General features: G+C 38.4%; 1 protein-coding gene across 1 annotated transcript in view; it reads left to right on the top strand.

Moving 5' to 3' along the window:
- Positions 1-25,156, top strand: part of FREM2 (FRAS1 related extracellular matrix 2) — a 169,792-nt gene extending 144,636 nt beyond the window's left edge. Inside the window, exons 16-24 of the mRNA XM_008527156.2 lie at positions 962-1,293; positions 11,349-11,541; positions 13,015-13,119; positions 14,500-14,627; positions 14,717-14,851; positions 15,608-15,734; positions 16,599-16,786; positions 16,998-17,144; positions 18,416-25,156. Of these exons, the coding sequence (XP_008525378.2) occupies positions 962-1,293; positions 11,349-11,541; positions 13,015-13,119; positions 14,500-14,627; positions 14,717-14,851; positions 15,608-15,734; positions 16,599-16,786; positions 16,998-17,144; positions 18,416-18,928 (1,868 nt within the window). The 3' untranslated portion in view covers positions 18,929-25,156. The remainder of the gene's footprint in view (positions 1-961; positions 1,294-11,348; positions 11,542-13,014; positions 13,120-14,499; positions 14,628-14,716; positions 14,852-15,607; positions 15,735-16,598; positions 16,787-16,997; positions 17,145-18,415) is intronic.
- The last annotated feature ends 1,286 nt before the right edge of the window (positions 25,157-26,442 follow it).

Raw genomic sequence — 26,442 nt, forward strand, 5'->3', positions numbered from 1 at the left:
AAAAGTCTGTCAATTTAAGCATTCTCTAAAATTAGACAAATTTAATACATGTCCAAATACAATGAAACAAAACACTGGTTAGTAATCTAAGTGGACTTACGGAAAAGCCTTTGCGTATCTCAGTGCTCACCTTCAAGATGTATTTGATATTTCGTAGCTGGAATTTTATAGAGCTATCCCAGTATTTATTGCAATAACTAAGACATTTCCTAGGCACTAAAATAAAATAAAAAATGCAACTAACAATGTTGTATTTTGTGTTCCTTTTCTCTGGAAAGGGAAGTGGAGCCAGAATTTGTGAGTCAGTGACCTTACCCACACTTTATGAACATTTCCCCATGCACAGCAGACATTGTCAAGTTGTATTCCACTCAGTTCACTTTATACTGAAATAAGTTGTTAGTATTAATTTTATTACTTGGTGTGTTAGTTATATTTTAAGTAGGTAAGGGAGAGGAGATATTAGGAAATATTGAGAACTACAAGGTAGAAACTCTCTCTCTCAGAAAAAGGACATAATTCTGCTTTGTCTGCTTATTACAAACCCAAATTTGTGCTGGTGGGGGGGGGGGGGTAGATGGGCAGGAATCTGTGCCTCTTTACTTTACAGCATAATGCTGGTGCCACATTTGACCATGCCATCCTGGGCTCATGTGGGACATGTGACTCAGGGGTGCAAAGGGCTGAGGAGGAAACCATCCGGGAAAAACAGACCCATGGCAGTGAGAGGATCAGCGTGGAAAAGTCAAATAATATCTTAGGATCATTTTGATGAGAGCTTTCATGTCACAGATCTCCTGAAAAATTCCAGGGACCCCCAGGGGTCCTAGGACACCATTTGATAATCACTGCTCTGGAGTGTTTTATAAGACTGGTCATCTCAAGAGATAAGGAAACTGTGAAGTGTTCTAAGCCCTTTACTGGTGGCGAGAATGGTAACAATGGTGACGCTTCCTCGTAGGCATGCTCCCTGTGATCTCCACCAAGGAGCTGTCCAACTTTGAGCTCACCCTCAGTCCTGATGGCACGAGGGTTGGAAACCACAAGTGCTCCAACCTCCTGGATTATACTGAAGTGAAGACCCACCACGGTTTCTTGACTGATGCTACAAAAAATCCAGAAATAGTTGGAGAGACGTATCCTTACCAGTACAGCTCATCTATCAGGGGTTCCAGTACGTTACGCTTCTACCGAAACCTGAACCTAGAGGCCTGTTTATGGGAGTTTGTTAGCTACTACGACATGTCGGAACTTCTCACTGACTGCGGAGGCACCATCGGAACAGATGGGCAGGTATGGACTTTTAACATCTGAGCTTTGGCCACTGGATAAACTGGTTGCTTTTGTTCAGTTACATGGATTTAGACTAAATTCTGACTCTAGTCTTCCATCTTGGTGTTGTAGGTCATTAGGTACAAGAGGGACCAGAGAATTGGCATGAGTGGTGTGAAAATCCATGTCTACTGGAACGTGTCAAAATATATGTATTTTTTTAGCAATGCTCGAAATCTGTTCTGATTTTATAGAAATCCAAATACTAATTACTCTTCAAAGTATACATTATCATATCTTGTATATATATACATATATATACACATACATATGTATATATATGCCTGTGATGTCTCATAAACCATCTAAAATGAGGATTTACAGGGCCAGCCCAGTGGAGCAGCAGTTAAGTTTGCATGCTACACTTTGGCGGCCCAGGGTTCGCCAGTTCGGATCCCAGGTGCGGACCTATACACCCCTTATCAAGCCATGCTGTGGCAAGCATCCTACATATAAAGTAGAGGAAGATGGGCATGGATGTTAGCTCAGGGCCAGTCTGCCTCTGCAAAAAAAAGAGGAGGAGCAGCAGCAAATGTCAGCTCAGGGCTAATCTTCCTTAAACAAAAAAATTAATAAATAAATAAAATGAGGATTTAGAATCCTCAGAGTCAGTCTAGTTTTTCTCCCTTTACTGTCTTTCTTCTTCCTCTACCATCTATCTTTCCTTCTATCCTCATTTCTCCTCTTTTCTTTCTAGTTTTCTCCCTTTTCCTCCCTCTCTTTCATTTCTTCATCACTAACATAATCTAAAGTGTTTTCATTAAAAGCTTATTGTTGTTTCTACTCCTCTTCATACTGCACAGGCAGACTTTCACACATAAAATACACACACACAGTCCTCCTCACTACCATCATCATCAACAACGTTGTTGTTAAAATGATAGGGAAGCAAGGGCTCTGATAGCAGTTGTAATAGAGAATCTAAAATATGTAGGGTGTAGTTTAGAGCTGTAATGAGTATTTTAACTAAAAGCTATGCTCTGTCCTATCAGGACTGAACAAAGAGTTTATATAAATAGGATTATACATTAAAGTGTTGAAAGGTACCCAAAATACATCATGTCTTTCAAGATTTAGCCAAGACGAATTTTTTCTGTGCTATATTCCTGTGGTGTTAAAATATAAAACATGTAGTAGCAAGAGAAAAGTAGATGATAACTCACTCTCTGTCTAATCCCACAGCAAAGCTGTGAAAGCTGACAAGTTCAGCTGGTGTTATGTCAAGTAGGCAGTCATATATTTTGTCTGGGAATGTTGGACCCCAAGGTAGTGAGACATTATTTTAACCACCTCCTCTAAAAGCAGAAAAATATTCAGAAACTTGTATGGATTAGTAAAAGTCCCACATAAAAACACCAACAGGAAGACAGCATGGAACAGTGGAAAGAGGCTGGATAATGGAACCAAGCAAATGCAGACCCAAATGTGCTCTGATGTTTTCTAGCTGCATGTCCTTGGGCAAGTCACTTAAGTCCTCACCAGTGTTACCTCTTCCGCCCCTCTTCCCCAGCCTATCTTTGCCACCTGAAAGAAACATGAAAGAAAAAAAGCCCTATCCCCAGAATAAAAATAAAGACTCATATTAAATCTACGTCAGCCTTTTCCTTTATAGGTCAAATATCTCAGTTCCTTTAGCTCTTTCTCACAGAGCTTGTTTTCAATCCATTATTAATTATTCCTGTTTTCTTTCTGGTGGCTGTTCTCTTAGGATCTTGCTTAAGTCACAGAATCTATTGGCATAAATAAAATTGGATACAGTAATAGGATTACATTGTAGTTCTAGTTCTTCCCTGTTAAAAATCCCTTCATACTTGGAGCTTCTCTGTGGGTCTCATCTAGTCTATAGAATGTTTTCATCCTCCAGAATGTTTTCTAGCTTCTCTGAAAAATGGCAGCACTTTTCCATCTTTTATATATGCAACCCGGAGAAGCTTCTCTACTGAAAACTTGGCACTTATCCCGCTTAAGCCTTGTGCTATTATATCTGCCCACTTCTCCAATGTATCAAGGGCATTTGAATGCAAATCTTGCCCTCTAATGTGCTCATCTTTCCATCCAAATTGTACTATGAAACACTCAGCTGGGGCTGGCCCCATGGCCGAGTGGCTAATTTCGCGCGCTCCGCTTCGGCAGCCCAGGGTTTTGCCGGTTCGAATCCTGGGCACAGACACGGCACTGCTCATCAAGCCATGCTGAGGCGGTGTGCCACATGCCACAACTAGAAGGACCCACAACTAAAAATACACCACTATGTACTGGGGGGCTTTGGGGAGAAAAAGGAAAAATAAAATCTTTTTTAAAAAAACACTCAGCTAAACTGAATTTATGTTCTCAGGTTTTTGTTGTTGTTGTTGTTTTAACCACAGTTCCCCTGTTAATTCTTTAAGTTTGGTGTTTTTCTCTTCCCAGTACCTCTGCTAGCTAGAAAAGTCATTGCTCTGCTTCTATAGTTGAGCTGCCAATGGTTCTACTCCCTTAAGTGAAAACTGGCGACTACAGGTTTCAGTGAAGTTTCACCAGCCTGAAAGGCTTATGTTACATAATAGTAGGAATAACAGAGAGCACACTGTGAGAATTATTGAGCCATCCAGTTCTTAACTGGTTTATGTTACCTTCTTAAGTAGGATGGCCAGTTTGTTGTGAGTTTCTTCTGGAAGGATTGTTCTGCTTTTCTTTTTTTTTTAATTTACATACAGTGAGATGCTTAGATCTCAAGAGTAGCATTCTCTGCCCTGGGTGTTTTTTTTGTTTTTTTTTGTGAGGAAGATTGCTCCTGAGGCATCTGTTGCCAATCTTCCCATTTTCTTCCCTTTTTTTTCCTTCCCAAAGCCCCAGTACATAGCCATATATCATAGTTGCAGGTCACTCCAGTTCTTCTATGTGGGATGCTGCCACAACATGGCTTGATGAGCGGTATGCAGGTCTGCATGCAGGATCTGAACTGGCGAACCCTGGGTCACCAAAGCGGAGAGTGCAAATCCAACCACTCAGCCACAGGGCTGGCCCCCGGATTGTTTAATAGACTAACCATGATGATCAACATAATAGAGATGACCAGATTCAGTGTGAATCATTGAAATTTCAGGATTTTGTTATAAAATTCTAAAAGCCTCAGGGTGAACTAAATAGCAATACAATCTAATAAAACATGTTGCTTGCTCTTAGAGTGAAGCTCAGAGATGGCCATCTCATTTTCCCCTGCTTTCTTCCTTTGACTTAAACTTCTACTTCTCCCCTAGCTAATGATGTTTTCCTATATCCCCACCTGCCCCGGCCAGCACACATTATTTAAATATAGGTGAGGGAAAAGAAAATACAAATTAAAGTAGAAGAAATTTAACTCTGAGATATTTCCCTGATTTTGCCCCCATTAGTTTTGGGTTCTAGAGAAGAAGAGAAAATATCCAATATAGTACTAACAATAACAGTAATGATGATAACAACAGTATTAGCTAACATTTATTTAACGTTTATTTTGTGCCTGCCATCCTTCTGTGTACTTTACATACTTCCACTAATTCTGTCCTCACAACACCACTACAAGACAAGTACTAATTTTGTCCTCTTTTTAGAGATGAGAAAGCTGAAGCAGAGAGAATTCACATAACTTGCCCAAATTCAATTCACTTGTAAGCCTTTGCTCTTATCCACATCATGATACTTACCTGGACATGTAATTGACTGAATTAAAAGTCACTTAACTGAGTGAATGTGAGGAATGGATACGGTCACAGATGCGATTACAAGAAAGGCAAATGAACTTTTCTCTCTGTTCTTGATGTAAGAACGCTGCCCAACAGTGGTCATGCAGATGTGTGCCAGATTACACAGACACCCACTGTTGGGGAAATTATGCAAATGCACGCCTTAATGCCAGTGGTCTACAGCTTCCTCTGAGTACTGGCAGAGCAGATTGAAATGAAAACAGGTTTCACAAGACAGCACCTGAAGGAAAGCAGCTAAATGCTTGGTGAATGCCTTCTCCTTTAGATTTGCACAGAGTTTTACAAAGTTTTACATTTCTGCATTTAGGATGGGAAAATGGGCAAAAACAAAGGTAAACCATCAACAGGGACTAAACTTTCTTGAGAGGAACTTCATAGTTTTATTGCCCATTCCATTGGACAACAGCACCCGAAGGAAACCAATACTGCTCAGGTCTGTTTGTCGGCTGCCAATTCTACACAGCTCTGGCCATGCATCTAACAGATGCTACTTTCCCTCTTCCAGTCCTTTTCTAGACTTGGCATCTTAGATCAAGGTAATTACCGTGCAAACAAATTGTCCTAACTGGTAATTGCTTCTGTGCGGAACACCACGGTGAAGAATTGATTGTTTTTTCTTCATGTGTTCTTAGTAGCTAAAGCTACTGCCATGAAATATTGCCAAGTCCCTGCGTTTTTCTTTGTGATTGAAAAGCGGCTTCTAACACACCCTGACAGGGTTTTCTGCCTTCCCTAACCTCCCACATTCAGCTTATTTAACTTATAAAAAGAGTTGCCAAACTGAAGGAATCAGCTGAAACATTCAGGACAGTTATCTGTTAACAGCAAAGGAAGTTTTATTAAGTTTTATGCAATTTGACTATTGTAGTATAGCTTTAGCTGATATTAAGACTATTTATGCTTTTTGCCATCTTATTCATTGCACATTCATTCATTAAAGAAATATCCAATAAACACCTACTCTGTGCCAGGAACCATACCAGGTCCCTGGTGAGGACCCTCGACAAAGTAGAGTTATAAGAGTCAAATCCTCACTCTTATAAAAGTTAAGAATTTTACTTGCCAAGGAAAAGAAACTTGGAATTTCTCTAATGATATTCAATGTTAAAATCATTTTTAATAGTATTTCTAAAATATAAAAGCAGATAAATAGCAGGAAAAGAAAAGCAGATAAATAATTCTGCTCCACCTTTTTGTATGATGTGTTTTGTAAATAAAATTTTAAATTGTTTGGGTATACAATGAAAAATACTTGTGATGCGAAATAGTTATTAAAGTTAAACTAAGTTTTTAAAACTCTTGGATATTTTTGGCAATTTTTCTCTTGAAAACAACTTCCTTTAAAAATAGAAGACCTCAATTCATTCCACCTTCCCTCGGCCTGGCTGTCTGTATTGCAAGGTCAGAATCTTAACTCTCACTTTGTTGGGTAAACGGCAACTAATAACATGGTTCAAGGAGCATGAAAAAGCTGCAGAAATGCAACTTCAATTACAGTTTGCACTTGAAACATGAAGTTGTAATGAACTTATGAAAAGACATGGTATGATTTTGGAAGAGTAAACATGTTTTTTCTTAGTTGCTTGGTTCAAGGAATAATTTTCCTTTCTTTTTGCTATGTGTTTGATTTAGAAACAAAGCTTTGGTGCTTTAGAAGTCATCTCTTTTCATCCCATTATTTTTTACTTAGTACACAGATTTACTCTTTTTCACATGTATGCCATGCTAAATCATTTTTGCAAGAAATAGCAGGAAGAATCCAAAATGTACAACTTTCATGAAGCATATTATTTCCTATTTTGTGAAATTTGTCAATTAATTTTTTAATAAAGTGACTTTCTTAAATAAAAGTGATGATATCACCATGGGAAGCTGGAGAACTAAAAAAGTATAAAGTAAGAAAAAACATCTCGCTCATTATCTCACTACCACCGTACGCACACATATTTTCTAGTCTCTTTTCAATATACATACACATTTTTAATAGTAGCAGTGTAGTATTGTTTATACCATTTTGTATACTTTTTTTTTTTTTTGAGGAAAATTAGCCCTGAGCTAACTACTGCCAGTCCTCCTCTTTTTGCTGAGGAAGCCTGGCCCTGAGCTAACATTCGTGCCCATCTTCCTCTACTTTTTATGTGGGACGCCTACCACAGCATGGCCTGCCAAGCGGTGCCGTGTCCGAACCCAGGATCCGAACTGGCAAACCCCGGGCCGCCGAGAAGCGTAACATGCGAACTTAACCTCTGCGCCACCAGGCCGGCCCCTGTATACTGCTTTTTAACTTAACATATTGTGAGCATTTTCCCATGACAGGGAAAATTCTTCAGATACATCACTTTTGATAGCTCCATGATACTTCGCCTTGTGGGTGTGCCATCATAACTTATTTAACCATTGTTCTATTATTGGTCGGTTTATTTCTAATCCTATTATTGTAAATATCTCATAGAATTGCCCTTAATACTAAAGAGTTTTTGGACCAGCACTGACCCTCCCTCATCCCGGGGTCTCCCTCATGCGTATCCGATACCACAGACCTTCAGAAAGGCTTGTAATTGGACAAAAGCCAAAGTCACTTTCCTCCAAGTGTTCCTGGATGTGTAGACTGCTATTACTCAGAGACCTTGGCTAAGAATTCGAACTTGTTAAGACAATGTCCTCAACTGAGTTGCTAAGTATACACTTTACTGAGATTTCAAGCTTTTGAGATCTATGAGCCTTCTTCACACATTCACAGACACCACCGTCTTGGTGATGTAGACACACTTCTGGCAACAAAAGCAGCAACAGAAAAAAATTCCTACCAGTGGGACATCCCCACCAGTGGGAGCCCTCAGATAAAATTCTAACAGCTCCGGCTCTGTTTTCAATCTTTGAAGTAAGCACAAACCATGTATCTTGCATGAAGGTGGGAGTAGATGCATGATTGTAAAATATTTTTAAATGATTATTGTTTTCAATATGTGTGGTCTAATTAAAAGACCTTGGGTATAAGAGTCTAATCTGTGCTGTCCAATATGGTAGCCATGAGCCATGTGTGGCTATTGAGCTTTCAAAATGGGGCCAGCCAGAATTGAGATATGTTGTACGTGTAAAATACACACCAGATTTCAAAGACTTAGTACAAAAAAAGAACATAAAATATTTCATTAAAATATTTTACATTGGTTACACTTTAAAATGTAATAGGTTTGATATATTCGGTGATATACTGGATTAAGTAAACTATATTGTTATAATTGGTTTCACATGTTTCTCTTTACTTTTTAAATATGACTACTAGAAAATTTAAAATTAAATGTGTGGCTCACGTGCTTCTATTGAACAGTGCTGGTCTAGACCCTTGAATGTCAGTCCTAATTGTACTGAATAATCTTTGGCTTGCCAATTACCTTTTTCGTGGCTTAAGTTCAACACATGTGAAATACAGCGTTGCTCAAGTGAAAGTTGCAAAGGAATAAAATAAATCTAGATTAGTTTTTATTAGTACATATATACTGCTTACTTCTGCAGGAATTTTAAAACATCAGTAAGATAATATGTAAGTTGGATCGCTTCAGCTATATGCCCAAAATAAGTGAAGAATTAAATCTAATGTAATTTTCCTCAGCACTAGTTCTCACCTTAGGCAACACTATGAGTATCCTTCTTCTTTTGGGGCACGCCTCTTTCTTCCTATTTGTCCGCTTTCCTACCTATGTGACACAGATCAGCAGACTTTCTTTTGCCCCTTCAGTAGGCAGCACCTCCCCAAATATATACTCACTGCCCGTTATTGGCCACTTAGTAGTAGTAGTAGAAATTTATATCAGTGTGTTAACTTTCCAGCACATTTGAATTTTACACTTTCCCTTTAAATATGGAATTTAAGGTATTTTTTGCCTTCACTGGGGAAACTTAAGCATCAGTAGGGACATATGAACTCACTCATCATGTCACACTTTCTTTAGGAGCAGTAATACCAGACTTAACATATATTTCTTTTCGTTTACATCAATACCGTAAAAAGTCCTGTGGTACAGACTGAAAGAAAGCTAAGTGCTCATTAAGATGACATGTAGAGGTTAGATTGATTGCGTTGCATTCTTCAATTTTACAGGAAGGAATGCTTAGCTGACCTGGGTGATGCACATAGTTCCCTTTAGGCTCCAGCTCTAGACAGATATTCTAAGCAGACAGAAGACCCAGCCATGGTGAACAAGAAAATGCCATAAGACGCTGATTCCGTGTCCACAAATGATCAAACCCTAGGGCACCATGAGAATCAAATGAAGTTAAATAAGAATTAGTGTGGGAGGTGGATGCTAAGTAACTTATTCCTTGGAAGTGAATGTTAATAGTTCTCTCCAAAATAGCATAGTCGGTAACATTTGGCGGATAGAGTATAATGTTGGCAAAAATTATTCTTAGAACCTAGAAAGTTTAATTGGAAATCCATGACTAAGCGCTAATGTTTTAAAAATGATGATTTATTAAAATCACAGGATGAAATATTAATTATGCCAGTGGCATATGGAATGACTTAATCGCCCTACAGTATACTGTCAGAGTGTTAACCTGCACTTCAAGATCAATTTCTCAATAACTGCAATAATATCCATCAATAGAAAAGAACTATCTCCAAGGACTTTGATTGCAAGGCCCCTCTCCTGCTGGCCAAGTCAGCAGATAATGGGCATTCTAGCCACTACACAGCTAGGAATCAAATAATTTGTTTGATTGATGGTTTTCTTTTTATGTATATTTGTTGATGATTCAAGTCATCATTTTTGTGTTGAGGAGTTTACTTTTGTCTCAAATTATAGTTATCATGACTTAAATTATTCCTTAACTCATGTCTCTGATTCTTGTCGCCAGCTCAGTGTGGAAGGGCAACTAGACTGGTATCAGAAAGCCTGACTAGAACTTCTGAGGAGTGTGGTCCGACCCACGTTTGCTCTTGTGTAGAAGGAGACAGTGGTATTTGTCTTACTATTCTGTAGAGCTATTTTGAGAATTACGTATGATAACCTTTGTTAGGTGATCTTAGGACTACCCTCAGCCTTGTTTGGAATATGATGAACTGAGATAGAGCAGAAAAGGTATGGGCCAACAGCTGCATTCTAATATCGGCAGAGCCACTCCAGAGGCTTATAAAATTCCGTGGCAAATTTGCTTTATTTCGTTGAGTCTCAATTTTCCTCTCTCTCTCTTTCTATCCATCATCTATCCATCGGTTCATCCAATCATCCACACATAAATATAAATATAATTATGGGAGAGCGTGAAAATGTGGAATAACGTTTATTATGAACCTAACAGAATATCTGAAATGTGGTAGGTGCTCAATAAATAAAGATTAGTTTATTCTCCATGACCTCCAATCCACCTGCAAAATACCTGAAAGAGGAAAGCATAAATTTTGAGCAAGTTGCTTCATTTCGACTAATTATTTCTGAGACATCTTAAATATTCCATGTCATTACTAAACATATTCACTTCCCCAGATCTTTCCTGCTTTATTTCATCTTCCTGTATATAATAATTAAAAAATACCTTATAGCAGTATTATTCATAGTAGACGAAAACTAAAAATAACCCAAATGTCCATCAACTGATGAATGGATAAATGAAATGTGGAATAGGCATACAATGGGATGATTTTCCGTAGTAAAAGTATTGAAACATGCTGCAACGTGGACGCACCTTGAAAACATTAGGCTAAGTGAAAGAAGCCTGTCACCAAAGACCACGTACTGTATGACTCCATTTATATGGAACGTCCAGAATAGGCAAACACAGACAGACAGAAGTATGCTAGTGGTTGCCAGAGATGGAGGTGAGGAGGGAACAGGGGGCTGACTGCTAATGGGTACAGGAGTCCTTTTGGAAGTCATGAAAATGTCCTAGAATTGATTGTGGAAAGTTGCACAACTCCCTGGATATATCAAATACCATTGATTTGTCCACTTTATATAGGTGAATTATATAGGATGTGAACTATATCTTTATAAAACTGCTATAAAACAAAAAGGGTTATATAAGTATAGCATGCTCAAAATAGTGCAGTTTATCTTAAAGATTTCTGCTACATATCCTTTGTTGCAAAGGAAGTGAATATAGTAACAACTATTTAATTGCCCCAGAATAAGTGAGGGGACAGTAATGTTGTAAATGCTGTCATTTCCTTTCCTCAGTGATTACTCAAAATCTTCAGTTACATGAAAGGAGAAAATGGCTTATACAAAATTAGGCTCCTTTAGTTAACAACACTGAATCGTGTTGACAGACATCATTTTATGTTTTTAGGTCCTAAACCTAGTGCAGTCCTATGTGACTCTTCGAGTCCCTCTGTATGTTTCCTACGTGTTCCATTCCCCCATTGGGGTAGGAGGCTGGCAGCATTTTGACTTGAAGTCAGAGCTTCGTCTAACGTTTGTGTATGACACTGCCATCTTGTGGAATGATGGAATTGGCAGCCCACCAGAAGCAGAACTCCAAGGTGGGTTAATAAAGAATTGGAAAATTCATTTTCTTACCTATTCAAATTACATGAGAAGATTTTTTTACTGTAGCTAAAAATAATAGAAGCAACTTTCAATGTATTTTTATATTCAATATTTCAAGGTAACTTCATTTTTGTAATGGAAAACTATTTTAACTGAATAGTATCAGTGCCTCAAATTTTGCATAATATATGGCTGTCAAATATAATGTCTACATCTCATGGAGATTTATACATTACACAGCATAGTCTATATATTTCCCTAGATTCTAGAAAATGGATCGAAGAAGTTCCAATTGAAAAACAGGAATGAACCCAAGAGGAAAAGTTACACATTTTTGTTTCTGAAAATGGGAGATGCGTTTTAAAGTCCAGTATAAATTGCATCCTGGATTCCAATTCTGGCTCTATAGCTGATTAGCTGAGTGATCTTGAACATATTGCTTAATTTGCTTAATCTTTACGGTACTCAATTTCTTTTGAAAGATAGGCTAGACTTCTATTATTTTTTCCGTTTCAAAATTCTAACATTCTCTGATACTTTAGCTGAATGTCTTGGAACAATGGTGTTAAGTGACGTTAACTATTAGGCCCATAGACATCTGCAAAACTTTGTTTCAATCTCCATGTCGGAATCATAATTCAAAGTCCACAAATGTAAAGCTAATGAACCCAGTAGTAGAATTGGTGCTGTTTCTTTTCAGGCATATCCTACTGTTTTGGTTCCATGCATGTCTGAGCTTCACACCTGCGTTATATGAGCCCGAGGGAAAATATTGTTGATAGTGCATCTCAAAATCTACTGTCTTAAACAGATTAAACTACCTTAAAGCTTTGTGAAGGGTAATACAATAACCCTGAACAATCATTCAAGGTTATTTCAAATGGTTTAATTTCAAGCCTTGCCTTCAAAAATGTACACTTACATGAATCTTGATGCGGACCCGTCCTGTGGTTCTCAACTTCTATGTAAGGAGCTCGTGTCTCCTTGTTTCTGGAGTCTACTTTGGTCAAACTGCTGAATTTCTTGGGAAAGCTTCAGGGTTTCATTAAGCCTATAAAATTTCAAATTATTCTGGAGAACACAAACCCATTTCCACCTACATATCCAAATCTTCAAAATTCCAGAAGTTCATCAGGTTTCTCAATTTATAGCTTCATTTATGCAAACTAAAGCTTTAAAAGAAAATCTTGGCCTACTGTAATCATTCTGTATACATCTTTCATATTGACCTCACTCGTGCTACCTAATTCTATTTTGCCTCCCTTCTAGATGCCTTTTCTTGTTAGAAAACAAACAAAATAAAACAAAAATACTCTGCTTCTCATCACTCAAAATTCTTCTGATAATAGCCTTTGGCTAGAATGCTCAAAGATGAGAGGAATCTGAATTTATATTTGGAAGAAATCCTGTACATTAGGAGTGCCTGGTCACCAACATTTCCGGTCCTGTGCGCTATTCTGTTGTAGGTTCTCTCTATCCGACCAGCATGCGCATCGGGGAAGAGGGTCGCTTGGTCGTTAACTTCAAGACCGAGGCTCAATTCCACGGCTTGTTTGTGCTGTCACATCCTGGTAAGCCCCACTATCCATTAATAGCCACTCCCCATACAACAGAATATACTTTTTTGCGTATTCACACACGCTTCAGCAGGTTTCCCTACCAGCTTAGAAGCCCTTAATTTCAACCGAATTGCATATGTACAGTTATCTACATGAGGGCTTGATAATTGTTCAGCTACATCTCATAAGCCACAGAAATCATCACTATTTATGGAGGTTTTCAGAGAAAGTACAAAATGATTAAAGTAAATTTATAGGAAATCTCTACCGAGTTCATTTTAAATGGAGTTTTCCTTAAAGAGCAGAGCAACAACAATCCCCTTCTCTACTTCAATTCCATTTTACACAAAATTGAATTTTAGGTCATTTGTTCAGCAAGCAACTTTATAATAAGAAACTTTATAATAGAACTAGAAGTGTCACTTCACGATCACACTTAAGTTTCAGACATGTTAACGGTTACTTTAGCGAGTATTGGTTATGTAATTTGACTAACTGTGGTGGACTGTGCTTTGAATATCAGTAAGGTGGCAGTCACTAAAGTCCCATGACTAAGCATTTTTTTTAATATAAAGGACATTTCATTAGAAATCCTTTTTTTTATTTGACTCTCAGTCTTACTAAACTGGTTTGCGTATTTTACTCGTGTGCCAACTCAAGTCAGATTGGAAGGGAAAATAGTTCAATCACTGTCTTCTACATCCTTCCTTTTTCTGGGCATGAGCTCTAATGACAGAGAGAATAGGGCTGGAAATTCGGGAAGAGAAAGAGGGTTCATTGTATTTTTACGAGACTGAGTATAAGAAATACAGAACCAAAAAGAATCATTTTGCTTTACTGTAATTGACAGTCCTGGAAAATGAGCATTTCCTGGTCTTCACAGTTTCCTTCCTCATGTCTACCTTTCTAATAAACTGAACCTTTGTTTAGACACGATTGCAAGCAATCAAATTAAAGTTAGATTCCATTTATAAATTGGGTTTGCCCCGTTGTGTGGATGCTAATAGACTCAAGTTCAGCTCATAGCTTCGGTGCACAATAAATGCATTCACATCAGCCTTTATTGCTCTGCCCTGCCTCCCGGGAAAGTAGCCTGAACTATTTGAGCATTTCTGCACAATTATCTTTTGACAGAATTATAGAGTGGAAAAAGCACTGAATTAGGCATCAGAAGGCACACATCCTAGCTATGTGATCTTGGGAGAGTCACATATCACACTCAGCCCAGTTTCTCTATCTGCAAAATGAAGATAATTAGACCAACTCTGCTACTTTGCAAGGTTATTATAAGAACAAAAGCAAAGAATGCATCATAAAGTACTTTGAAAACTCTAAACCGTTAGGCACTTTTTTAACTGCTATACCATTATTGTTATTGGCATTTTTTTCTAGCGTCCTTCACAAGCTCAATGATCATCTCAGCTGATCATCCAGGCCTGACATTTTCCCTGCGTCTCTTAAGGAGTGAACCAACCTATAACCAGCCCATCCAGCAATGGAGCTTTGTGTCTGACTTTGCAGTAAGTGACTAAGGCTCTTAGTTAACTTTCCTTTTCTGCTGCCTCTGAATGCACCTCAGATTTCTAAATGTCCTCTCTTCTCCTCAAAGGTACGTGACTACTCAGGGACCTATACTGTCAAACTGCTGCCATGCACCACTCCATCACATCAGGAGTACCGCCTGCCAGTCACCTGCAACCCCAGAGAACCTGTCACCTTTGACCTTGACATCCGATTCCAACAGGTGTCTCATAGAATTCTTTCCCCATGACTTATAGAATCGCACTTTGTTAAAGTCATGGTTTACTTTTATCAGTAAAAAGAAAATTTTCACACAATGACTTTAATCGTATGTGCTGAGAAAAAAAAAAGTCAAACAGGAAGGAAGCAAGGGAGGAAGAAAGGAAGGAAGAATTGCCCTTTATCTGTTGTGGGTTCAGTATATAAAATCCGTAGTTTAAGAGTATGCGAGGCTTATTCTTTTTTCTTATGTGATTTTATCTTGTCTCCTGGAGTTTGCTGCCTTGGAGATTCAAGAATTTTCCCCAGAGTTCTTCTGCGCTTCTTCATCTTATTCTTGATCTTCAAAGAAAATAAATATCCTGCAGTTCATGCCACTTCAAAGTACCTAATAGCCATTATGTATTTAAAAAAATGTGATGGCACCTGTTGTCCGAGAACTTATACTGATGTTGACCTGCCCAGACCATGATATTTACAAGTCCTTTAAATACCCTGGTAAATCGATGGAAATAAGCTCAAGCGATGCTATTTAGTCCCACTCAAAAAATGATTTAACCTCGCTAGTTTTGCCTTCTCAAGAAGGACAAAGCCAGTGTTACAATTCCCTAAGCTGACTTGGTTGGGCATCAAAATTGCAGTGCTGTGTTCAGTATGCTACGTGTCAGTGTTCAGTGAGTGTGTGTGTCTGTGAATAATGTGTCTGTGCCCCACCACAACCATCAACAACATGTAAAAGGACTTTTACACTTGGTTTTAGGTCAGTGATCCAGTGGCAGCTGAGTTTAGCTTGAACACCCAAATGTACCTCCTCTCCAAGAAGAGTCTTTGGTTGTCTGACGGATCCATGGGATTTGGGCAAGAGAGTGATGTTGCTTTTGCAGAAGGTATCACTTTTACAAATGACAGGCCTGTCTGTTTGCCGTTGTATCTGTTGTCCTTTGCTTTTGGGGATCATGTGTGAAGGGTAAAATTATAACCTCTTGTATGGTTTTGAGAATATTACTGGGTCTTTATCACTTTGGTGGGGCTGGGAAGGTCACCGAAATTGGATATATGACGCAGGAGGTTTTTTATTCTGGAGAAGTCAACCTCTATATCCCCTACCTGAGTGACTTTTGGAACAAGTCTGGCTTTTTTGTCTTGAATGTTTTTTCAAGTTGCATTGACTCAAATAGCGCAGCTACATGAGATTGTAGACACCTCATGGGCAAGGGTTGTGCCGGTCTTGTTCTGGTGAATTCTCAGCAAAATACCTACCACCCATGGTAGGAGTTCAGTAATATCTGTGAAATAGATGATTAAATAGCAGGGGTTTCCTTCAACCCTCTGTCAAAATCAAATAAAGCTAATTTGGCTTTTATTAGTGTTTCCTTTTATAAAGTTATTCTACACTTTATTGGTCTTCATCTTGCCAACTAATTTATTTATGTAAACTGGACTTTAACCACAATAGGATGTTATAAATGTTAAATTATAGGCCAAGCCCTGATGTTATTCCTACTACTGGCTGAGCATGTGAGGGTCAATAAATCTTTAGTCACTTGTTGTCAGTCTACGAAGTGGTCTTATCTGAGGTCTAGGAGTGGACCAGCTCCTGAAGACAACACAAAAGGTCTTCAACATTTGATGCCAGATCAGGAAGAGAAGGGAATACTATCTAGTGTCATTATTGTCACAAATTATTTGCAGTGTCACATAGGCACACCTTATCACTTCACAGAAATCACATTTCCACATCTCTGTTTCAGGTGACATAATTTATGGTCGTGTCATGGTAGATCCTGTACAGAATCTAGGTGATTCCTTTTACTGCAGCATTGAGAAGGTGTTCCTGTGCACTGGAGCTGACGGCTATGTTCCCAAGTATAGTCCAACGAATGCCGAGTATGGCTGCTTAGCTGATTCCCCTTCGCTCTTATATAGATTTAAAATTGTGGTAAGTGCTTTGACCCAAACAGTGCGCTAGGCAGATTTTCAACATTAAGCATTGTGTCTTTCTATTTTAAAAGAACAGCATCTTTTTAAATGAATCTAAGTGATGACATTTTATGGTAATTTGTACTTGCACAAAACTGATAGGAAAACATTCTGTGCTTGCAAAAGTTGGTATTATCTACAGCAGTCCTCATTTTCCTTATTGTTTAAAGGATAAAGCTCAGCCAGAGACACAAGCCACGAGTTTCGGAAACATTCTGTTTAATGCCAAACTGGCAGTGGATGACCCTGAAGCTATTCTCTTAGTGAATCAGCCTGGATCTGATGGATTTAAAGTTGACTCAACACCCCTCTTTCAGGTGGGCCAATAAGAAGCTCGCTTACCATAACTATGTAACCACATGCAAGTTACTTCACATCTGAATGCCTCAGATGTCTCATATGGAAATGGCAGTTTGCATTAGTTGGTGTAAATATTGAATAAGATAATGCACGTAAACCACACATGACCATCCTCGGCAGGTAATAAGCATTCCATAAACTCCAGCTATTATTATTTTTATTAATGTATTAATATTATTTTAAGTCTATGTGTAATAAAGACCCTTACTCAGTCCAGAATATAAATTTAAGTCTGATGGTTGGGAACTCTACTTTTCTTGTTCAAAACTTCCTTCCTGTGGACTTTTCATGACCATCTTTATCAAAGTGATCTTGTATGAATGGCTGGACTTAGAGAAACAGTTGTGCAGAGCACATAAATCTCCACTCTTAAAGACTTCGTAAACCAAGATGGAAAATCCTATTCCAGAGATGGAAGAGACACAGGCAACTAACAACACTGAGCAGACAAATGAGACAAATTCAGAGATATGTTCACACTGTGAATCCTCAGGGAAGCAAGTGCCCCTCTTATGATATTTACTGAAAATTGGCCAGGATGGGCTGGAGAAGTGTGTTATCTTTATTCAACATAAAGAGGGAAACTTAAGGAAGTATATTTGTTGTTCTAATCTTTTCAAACAAGAATTTGAAGTATGATATTTTTTGTTTTCATTTTTACTGTTAATACTCAAAGCATTTGACCTCTTCTAAATCCTGAAGGCTTCAAAGGGCCATCAGAAAATCCCCTCTCTTTGCAGGCCCTGGAAAAACAGAAAAACTGACCTTTCTATGGTCTTACATGTAAACAAGCAGCAAGACATACTGGAAAAGAGTCCTGAGGTTCAGAAGAACTGAACCCTAGTCCTGCCTCTGCCACTAACTAGTTAAGTGACAGTGGGCAGGTCACTTAAATACTATCTATTCTTATTTACTCATTTTTTAAAATGAATCAGTTAGACTATATGATATCTGAAGCTTTTTACAGCTCTGACATTCTGTGACTGCAGGTCATAGATTAGCAAATACGTACCAGCACATGCTCCCTCAAGAGTGCACAGAATATTTTCTAGAGTGCTTTACACGAAGCCTTGCACATACTACACATGCAAAAATATTAAGTCTATTAATTCTGAAGACAAAATTAAATTATCATTTATTATCTCTGGCATTGATTTCTTTTGCAAATAGTCACAAATTAGGTTGGTGTAGTATTTAACTTTCTAACGGACAGATTTGTGTTTTCTAGGTTGCTCTGGGCAGAGAATGGTACATACACACGATCTACACAGTAAGGTCAAAAGACAACACCAATCGAGGCATTGGCAAAAGAAGTGTGGAAGACCAGTACCACTCGCTGGTGACTCAAGGGAAGCCCCCGGCAAATACCAAGAGCCGGAAGAGGAGGGAGATGAGGAGCACACCCCCGTTGGCATGGGAAATTGGTGCTGAAAACAACCGAGGAACGAACATCCAGCACATTGCCCTGGACCGCACCAACAAGAAGCAGATCCCCCAAGGGCGAGTTCCTCCTGATGGTGTCCTCCCCCGGGAGCTCAACAGCCCCAGCTCTGAGGTCAGCCTGGTCATGATCGTGGGAGGCATCACTGTGGGATTACTCACCCTCTGCCTCACTGCCCTTCCAGTGATGATGTGCAAGAGCAAGAAGAGTGCCAGGAGGAAGGAAGCTCCGAAGGGCTCAGGCAGCAGCGAGCCCATGATGCTCCCGCAGAGCCACCCCAGCGACAGCTCAGAGGTTTGATGACTGCAGGTGGAATTCAACCTTTTCCTCAAGTGCATCAGAAAAGACAATAAAACCCCAAATGCTTCTGGTAAATGGCGAAAAGTTGGGGACTTCTGTGATGAAGCTGCTCAGAGGACTTGACTGTACTAATAAACTTTGATTTGAATTCTGTCTACTCTTTCATGCATCAAAGGACAAATTCAGACTGCAGACCACATCTTTCTTCTTGCCCAGAAGGCAGCAACAATGTATTCACACATACATGGAGCCGTAGATGGACGGCGAGGAATGTATTTCTCATTTTATGCATTTTCTCTGCACAGTGGAGATGAACCTATTCAAAGGTGCTAAGAGACTCTCTCAGAAGTTTATGGGGAGTCTATTGTTGCTATATTAGTATGAACCTTGAAGGTGCAATTATCACATTGTTTATTCATTGTATAACAGTTTGTTACTAGGAAGATTTTAATTGATAGTCTGGAAGAATGATAAACACTGTTCATTATGACAAGTTTTCTAATAGGCGAAGACAGCATAGAATTACGACTAAGGGTAGCTCAACCCACAAATCACCTTTTCTACTACTTGGGAGAGAATAGAAGGAAAGGTAGAGGGAAAGTAACTCACTAACTTGGATTTGAATTGTTTCTCATTCTCTTCAGACCCTCCTTGTTTTATTTGCTTATTTAATTTTAAATTAAACCAAAGAATATGCTAAGTCTGGAAGAGATTGATTCTAGACTGCTCTGTTTTGGTAGATAGTGAGAAAGAGCAAAATTCTTGCATGATCATATACCTTATTGGTGCTCAACATTTGTAGGAAATGAGAGTGTTGGTGACACTTCGATGATGAAGAAATGCCATAGAGTGAGATTTACATTTACAAGACAATGTTCTCTAAGAACTGAGCCTAGATGTTTGCAGTATTGAACCCATAAATGATAATGAGAAACATCATTACAGATGGTGGGGGGAGAAAGTGGTATTTATTAATATATGATATGTTTAACCAAAGTGCCTCTTATACATACTTTTTTTAGAATAAAAGAACATTTTGACAGATAATACATGAAGTTAGCCCTCAGAGTAGCATAATCATGCAACGATATCTAGAACTTAAACTGGCCATAGGAGATTTTTATTAGCTTTCTAATCAGCATCTGGTCCAAACCATGGGAATCTCTGCAACTGTCATTCCAGGGATGGCCTTGGAGGTGGCCAGCATCGTTGATCATATTCTTCTTTGATCAAAAAGAAAGCATCAGTCTCTGGCATCTCCAGTGCTGTAAACAGATGCAGTAAGGTCCATCTCAGAGTCTAAAAATATAATTTGTAGCGCTCCCTACAGTGTTAAAAAGCAAAGAACTTGAGTGAGCTTGCTCGGCAATCATCCCATTGCCTTTCTGAGAAACGTGCTTCCACCAAATGGCAGAAATTTTGCTTGGAAAGGGAAAATGTCAGTAGTTTAATGAGCAGTCTTCCCAAAGCTAGTAAATGCATTTCAAACAAAAACAAGTTATGGAGAAAAAGGACTATCCCTAAAGAGTAACCCTCAAGAGCTGCCTGGGATCCCCTTTCACTTCTAGTCATGGAGATTTCTGGAAAGACAACCTCTCCTCAGGGTTGGCGTCTGTGAGCACCAACCATCTCTTGATTGAAAAAAGGAAGCTACCTGGTGCTGAGAGAGAGGCAAAAAGTGTCTAATACTTGCCTCTCTTCTTTGAGGCAGCTCTGCACATAACATTCAAAGCCTTTTAAAGAATAGAGTAGATTGTAGTCTCCTTCCATTGAGGAATTTACAAATGTCACCTGCAACTCAAACATCCCCCAAAGGACTTATATAAATAGAGTACCGTATGGCCCAGGAGTTCATTTATCAAATAAATATTAATACTTTCTAATTATCCCCTTTTCTTTTGCTTTGCCTACTAGCAGATGCTTAGCTACTCCTTTAGCTACCTCATCACTTGTATAAGAATGAGCATGAGTTAAGCAGCTTCAAATAGTGCGTGGACTTTTTACTACTTAGCAAAGGGTTCAGTTTACGTACACTATAAGAGCAAGTATTCTCAATCGACTTTGTTACTCTAGTACTTAAGATGCTTCAAAGCCTGACTATCCTGCGGTCTTGAGGGTCTCTGTCACTGAATATAGTAATCAGTGAAGCATCATTATAACGTCTGTTTTGAGCTTTTGGGCCAGGCTGGTTTTATACCAAATTTCACTCTACAATGAGTGATTCTAATGAGTTTTTTGTTTTTTTTAAGATTGGCACCTGAGCTAACATCTGTTGCCAGTCTTTTTATTTTTTTTCTTCTTCTTCCCCCCCAAGCCTCCCAGTACATAGTTGCATATTGTAGTTGTAGGTCCTCCTGGTTGTGCTATGTGGGATGCCTCCTCAGCATGGCTTGATGAGAAGTGCCATGTCCGCACCCAGGATCTGAACCAGCCAAACCCTAGATCGCCAAAGCAGAACACGCAAACTCAACCACTTGGCCATGGGCCTGGCCCCAAGACTTCTATATGTAAATAGGAGAGCTTATAAAATATGGAACATGTTTATTCTTTCCTACTAAAAAAAATCTTTCCCTCTCTACCCGTCTCCTTTTCTCTTTCTCTCTTCTTTCTTCTTCCTTGCCTTCCTCACCTTGAAAAAGAGAGTCTGTGTGAAATAGGCAGATATAGCTTCAAGTATAAAGTACTTGGATTTCTGCAATCATTTTCTTAATATCTATTTACTTAATACGTGATTTAATATAGATTAATCATAAAAAACTCTTTTTAGTGGACAAAAGAATCAGACAAAATGCTGTATTCTTCAATAAAACAGACCCTCATTTCAATATTTTGTTTTTAGAGAATTATTCTGGTACTGTCAGAACAAATGTATAAAATAACTTTCCACAGAGAACAGTATGTAAGCAATAATACTTCCTTAGATACTCAGCAGCTTCTGACCCCAATTAAAACAAAGTCTTGTGATATCGCATAGTAAACCCAAAACACAAAAATAAATATTAAGTATTAGTGGCACTTCTAGCATATGAACCATGAAGCATTAGAATACATCATTGTGTTTTAATAATGGTTTTATTTATTCCAGTTCATTCCCTCAGTTAACATTTACTGAAGGCTCACCTAGGATTAGCCACTTCGAAAAATTAGTAGAAACCAAGCTACTCTCCCAGCCTTCCTGGCAGGTTGTAATCAAATGGTTCTTTGTTTGGATTAAAGGGATCAAGATTTGCATTAGGTGGGTTTGTGAAGGACACTTCCTTTAAATTACTGATTGGAAATGTTTTGTATTAGATCTGTGATCAGAATGTTCCACAATGTGTGGGGTTCTTTTAGATGAAAAAGTGTGAACTCTACTTGCTCTCAAGAGATTTTTAAGTTGTGGTTCACAGATATGCCTGGTGTGTTCTTGGTCCAGGAGCCAAGACCTACACAGAGAAGGTGCATTGCAGAGATGTGGGTGGCCCTGCATGTTTGTTTCCTCTTGATGGAAGACAGAACCACTTTATTCCCAGAATGAGATACAGCACATAAACTCTTCGTTAGTCCTTTAAGATCATCAACACCTCTCACGAGCATCTACAATGTTTGAACGATATGAGGGGAGGTCAGCTAGAATTCTGCTACCGTGCTACTGCATAGCATTTGTGATAAGAAGGACCAAACTCTAGGCTCGATATGAAGGGATTTAGTTTGTAAGTAGCAAAAGAGCTTCTTTATCAAATTCTTTTACCTCTAATTCTATTCCAGGGTGCCAACACCAAGATTAACTTGAAAAATGAAAATGGACCTGTGTGAAAAATCACAGAGAGCCTGTCCTCACAAAAATCAGTGCTAAGGGTTAAAATAGTCCCTGATTGAGAAAGGTTAAAGTAACAATAACAGAACAAAATGTAATGACCTTTACATTTTAAAAGTTGGAAATTTGATTTCTGCTATTTTGAAAATATTTATTTAATATTGACTTGGAAACCAATTTAGTCCTTTAATAGGAAAAAGAAAAATATTTTTAAAGATGGAAATGTTTTACAAATTTGAAATTTACATAATTGTATTAATTTGAAAACAAGCGTGTTATGATTCTTTGAAATTCTTTCATTTTTTCTAGCCATGAAAGCAATAATAAAAGGATAAAAACAGGTGTCTTCACTAATCACGTGGCCTGAAATGTTCAGTCAGTACAACTTGCCCAGGCTTAGAAATGTGCAATTTGGCAGGAAACTATAAATACTACTGTTATCACACACACACACACACAGGGACACAGGCACACATGCATATAACAACCACCAACATCTATCTCACTTCTAGAAAAAGATGACCCTAAAAACATAGTTCTAACTGAAATGGCCCATATGAAGATTTTGAAAAAGATAAACAGTGATCTTTGTGGAAGCAGTATTGTGGGAGTTTCTTTGACATTAGTTCAAAGGTTAATATATTTCCTTAAGATTTTTCCTGGGATTGATTCCCATATTGCATGGTAATGACGTAGAAATTATTATCCACAAGTTAAAGGGATCCCTCACTGTCTATTTCTCCTTGTTTCATGTCCTTTGATGTTAGGAAAAAAAGACTTTGAGATTGGATAGTTATTTTGATTTTGATAAGAGATTTTAAAATAGAAGTGCATAGCATTGTCCTAAAGTTTTTACCAGAAAGATTACACAGAAAACTTTTACATAGGGAAAGAAAGCTAACTCTCTCTCTTGAACTAAAGTAGATAAAACAAAATACACTAACGTGAGACTTTCTTTTGATGTAATTTGATTGGGAGAAAAATCAGAATATTGAATTTGCAAACTTTTAGACAACTGTGTTTTCTTTCCTTGTCTTTCAAGTGCATTTATTTCCTTTTCCCTGCTTTTTGTCTGTGTGTATGTTTTTTTCAGTATTATGTTTTGCTAAAGAACAAGGGCATCAAAAAAACCTGCTCTAACGATAGCATCTACTTTTCCTTTCTTCCCTTTCTTTTTTCCTTGCTTTCTTTTTTTCAGTTGACTAGGTTTATTTCTCTGAGATTTGTTTTTCATTCTTTCAGTAATGCTTCCGTTTTAGTTTTCAAACCAATACCATTTTCACTGCATAATTAGCATTCTCATTCGTCTGAAAGCTGGTGAGTGAGCACAGCGTTTGTGCAGTATCCCTCCTTTCTAAAATGTTAAGGCTTTTGGATGAAGGACAAAAGAACTCCTTGGACAAAGATCAACAGCATCATATTGAAGGATGTGATGACAATCTGTGCCTCGATTTCTCTTAGTGGAGGTTCAACATTGACATTTAAGATGTAAGAAGATCTCTTTAATTGAGTAAGAATAAAAGGTCAAAGATCACATATATAGAATTGTTTTGGATGATTGAATACTTTGCAATGAAATAAATGGCAAAAAGAATTTTGTTAAATTGTTAACAGCATTGAAGTGTTTAAAATTATAATTATCAAATGCTCTTTTACTATTAGCCAGCTGCCTACACTGATTACGTGACTACTTAAACACTCGAAGTGAATTTCTACTACAGATATTTTTTTTTCCAATGTTTGAGTACTTCTCACAAAAGAATGGTCAGTATTGTGCCTTAAAAAAGAAGAGAGAAAAGAGAGAAATGTAACTTTAAAAACTAACATTAAAAATAAAGAACATTATAATGAAAGTCACTTAAAATATAGAAAGGCAATTACTGGTAAGAATAAAAGATAATTTCTGTAGGGGCCAAAATTAAGCATATTACAAAAATAAGTACAAAGCAGAGTCTTTCTCTGTGGCTTCAGGAACTCAAGTTTTTGGCAAGATATTTTTTTAAGCCCATTTGTCTATAAAAGAAAACTTTATCCTGGACAAGGAGTTCTGTGTTTTATAACTGTATCAAGTACTTGCTTCCTTCTCAAGTACCCTCTGAAATGCTCAGTAAATTTATATTTATCTGTTGACTGAGTGACATATCTGTGTGTAATGGAATTATTTCAGAACTTAATAGCCTTTGCGGTTTTCCCACGGGAATTCTTCAAAAACTAACAGGATCTAGTTTTTTCATATATTTCCTAGGATGCTACATATTTGCTGGATATTGAGGTTTATCCACGGGAATCCAATTATGCAAGTAATTTGGAGCCATTCAGTCTTTAATTCATGTCTAAAATAATTCGGCTACTACTTGTGTTTCATAACTATACCTGTTCTCCCTCAAAATATATCATGTGTTTAATGAAAATAAAGCCCATATAAATGTAAATGTGTTAAAATGGCCATGTCGTTGTGGTGCATTCTATAACTTTTATTTACACTAAAAGCGTGGAATTCCTGTAGCCTGCAATGACTGTCAGTTATTTCCGTGCTGGTTCTGGAGGCTTGAGCTTCTGCAGGCTTCCAGACTGGGACATGTGCTTCCACTACCACCTCGATGCTGGTGGTAACATATTGCCCCTCAGCAAGCTCTACCTGCAGGATCTTAGTGCTTGCTCAGCATAGACAGCCAGAGGCCTACCAGGGGCAACGTATGTTTAGAATAAACAACTTATTTAGGTGACTAACACTTTGTCCCAGGGAGCAGAGTGACTGGACTCTGCTACAGTTACGAAACCCTGCCCAGTTGACTGATGGGGATGAATCAACTGATCTGATCCATTGGGGGGGAGTCCTTTACTGCCGCGGTAGACTAGTCACCTTCATGCAAACTTTACCTAGGTTGATAATCATTCAATTTATTACAAGAACAGATTTTTAATATGCAGCCACCACTATTTAACATCAGATGGAAATGCAAAGACAGCCTCTTACAGCTATTGAGGAATAATTCCAAGAAAAGGGCAAAATACACAAAAGAAAGTGGAGTGGAGGAAAAAGAACTCCTTCAAAGCTCTTCCAACACTTCCAAGATTAGGGAGAAGAGGCACCCAGTTTAAGGAAAACACTCCAAACTGGAATTAATCAAGGTGGACCTTACTAGCAAAGAAATCATCAGGAACAGAGTCAGGCTACTCTAAGCTGACACCGTACTGATTCCTCCCTAGCCCCACACCAAGCCAGTAAACTGCCGCACAGGAAGTTTGACAGTAATCATTGAACATCCCATTCCCAATGGCCCCAAGAGCATTTCAGGATTTTAAGATCTCATCCTAGGAATTTAAATGTGACTAATTGCAAAGTGGCAAAACGTAGAAGAGAAGATTATTGGACAGAGCAAGATTATATCCAAAGGAAGTTGGGGCAGGAGGAGATGCATGCAAGGTACTCATCAGGGAAAGAATATTTGGAGAAGGCCATATGCAAAAAGAGGTCAAAATATCGCCCTAGGCCTTCCTCAGAGTTGAAACCATTCAGAAGACAATGAGTCAGAAGCACATAGGCTGCATTAGACTACACAATAGCTCTGGCCTGACAACGTTCCGCCACTTTTGATGAGGATGGGACCCCCATCCCCTCCACACCACCCCTACCACGTGGCTAGAATTCTAAAGAGACCACTAAATTGAGAGGCACTGGTAATACCCAAGGGTCATAGGAGAAGGCCTCACAGGC

Source organism: Equus przewalskii, chromosome 16 (genome assembly GCF_037783145.1).
Source record: "Equus przewalskii isolate Varuska chromosome 16, EquPr2, whole genome shotgun sequence".
NCBI classification, from domain to species: domain Eukaryota; kingdom Metazoa; phylum Chordata; class Mammalia; order Perissodactyla; family Equidae; genus Equus; species Equus przewalskii.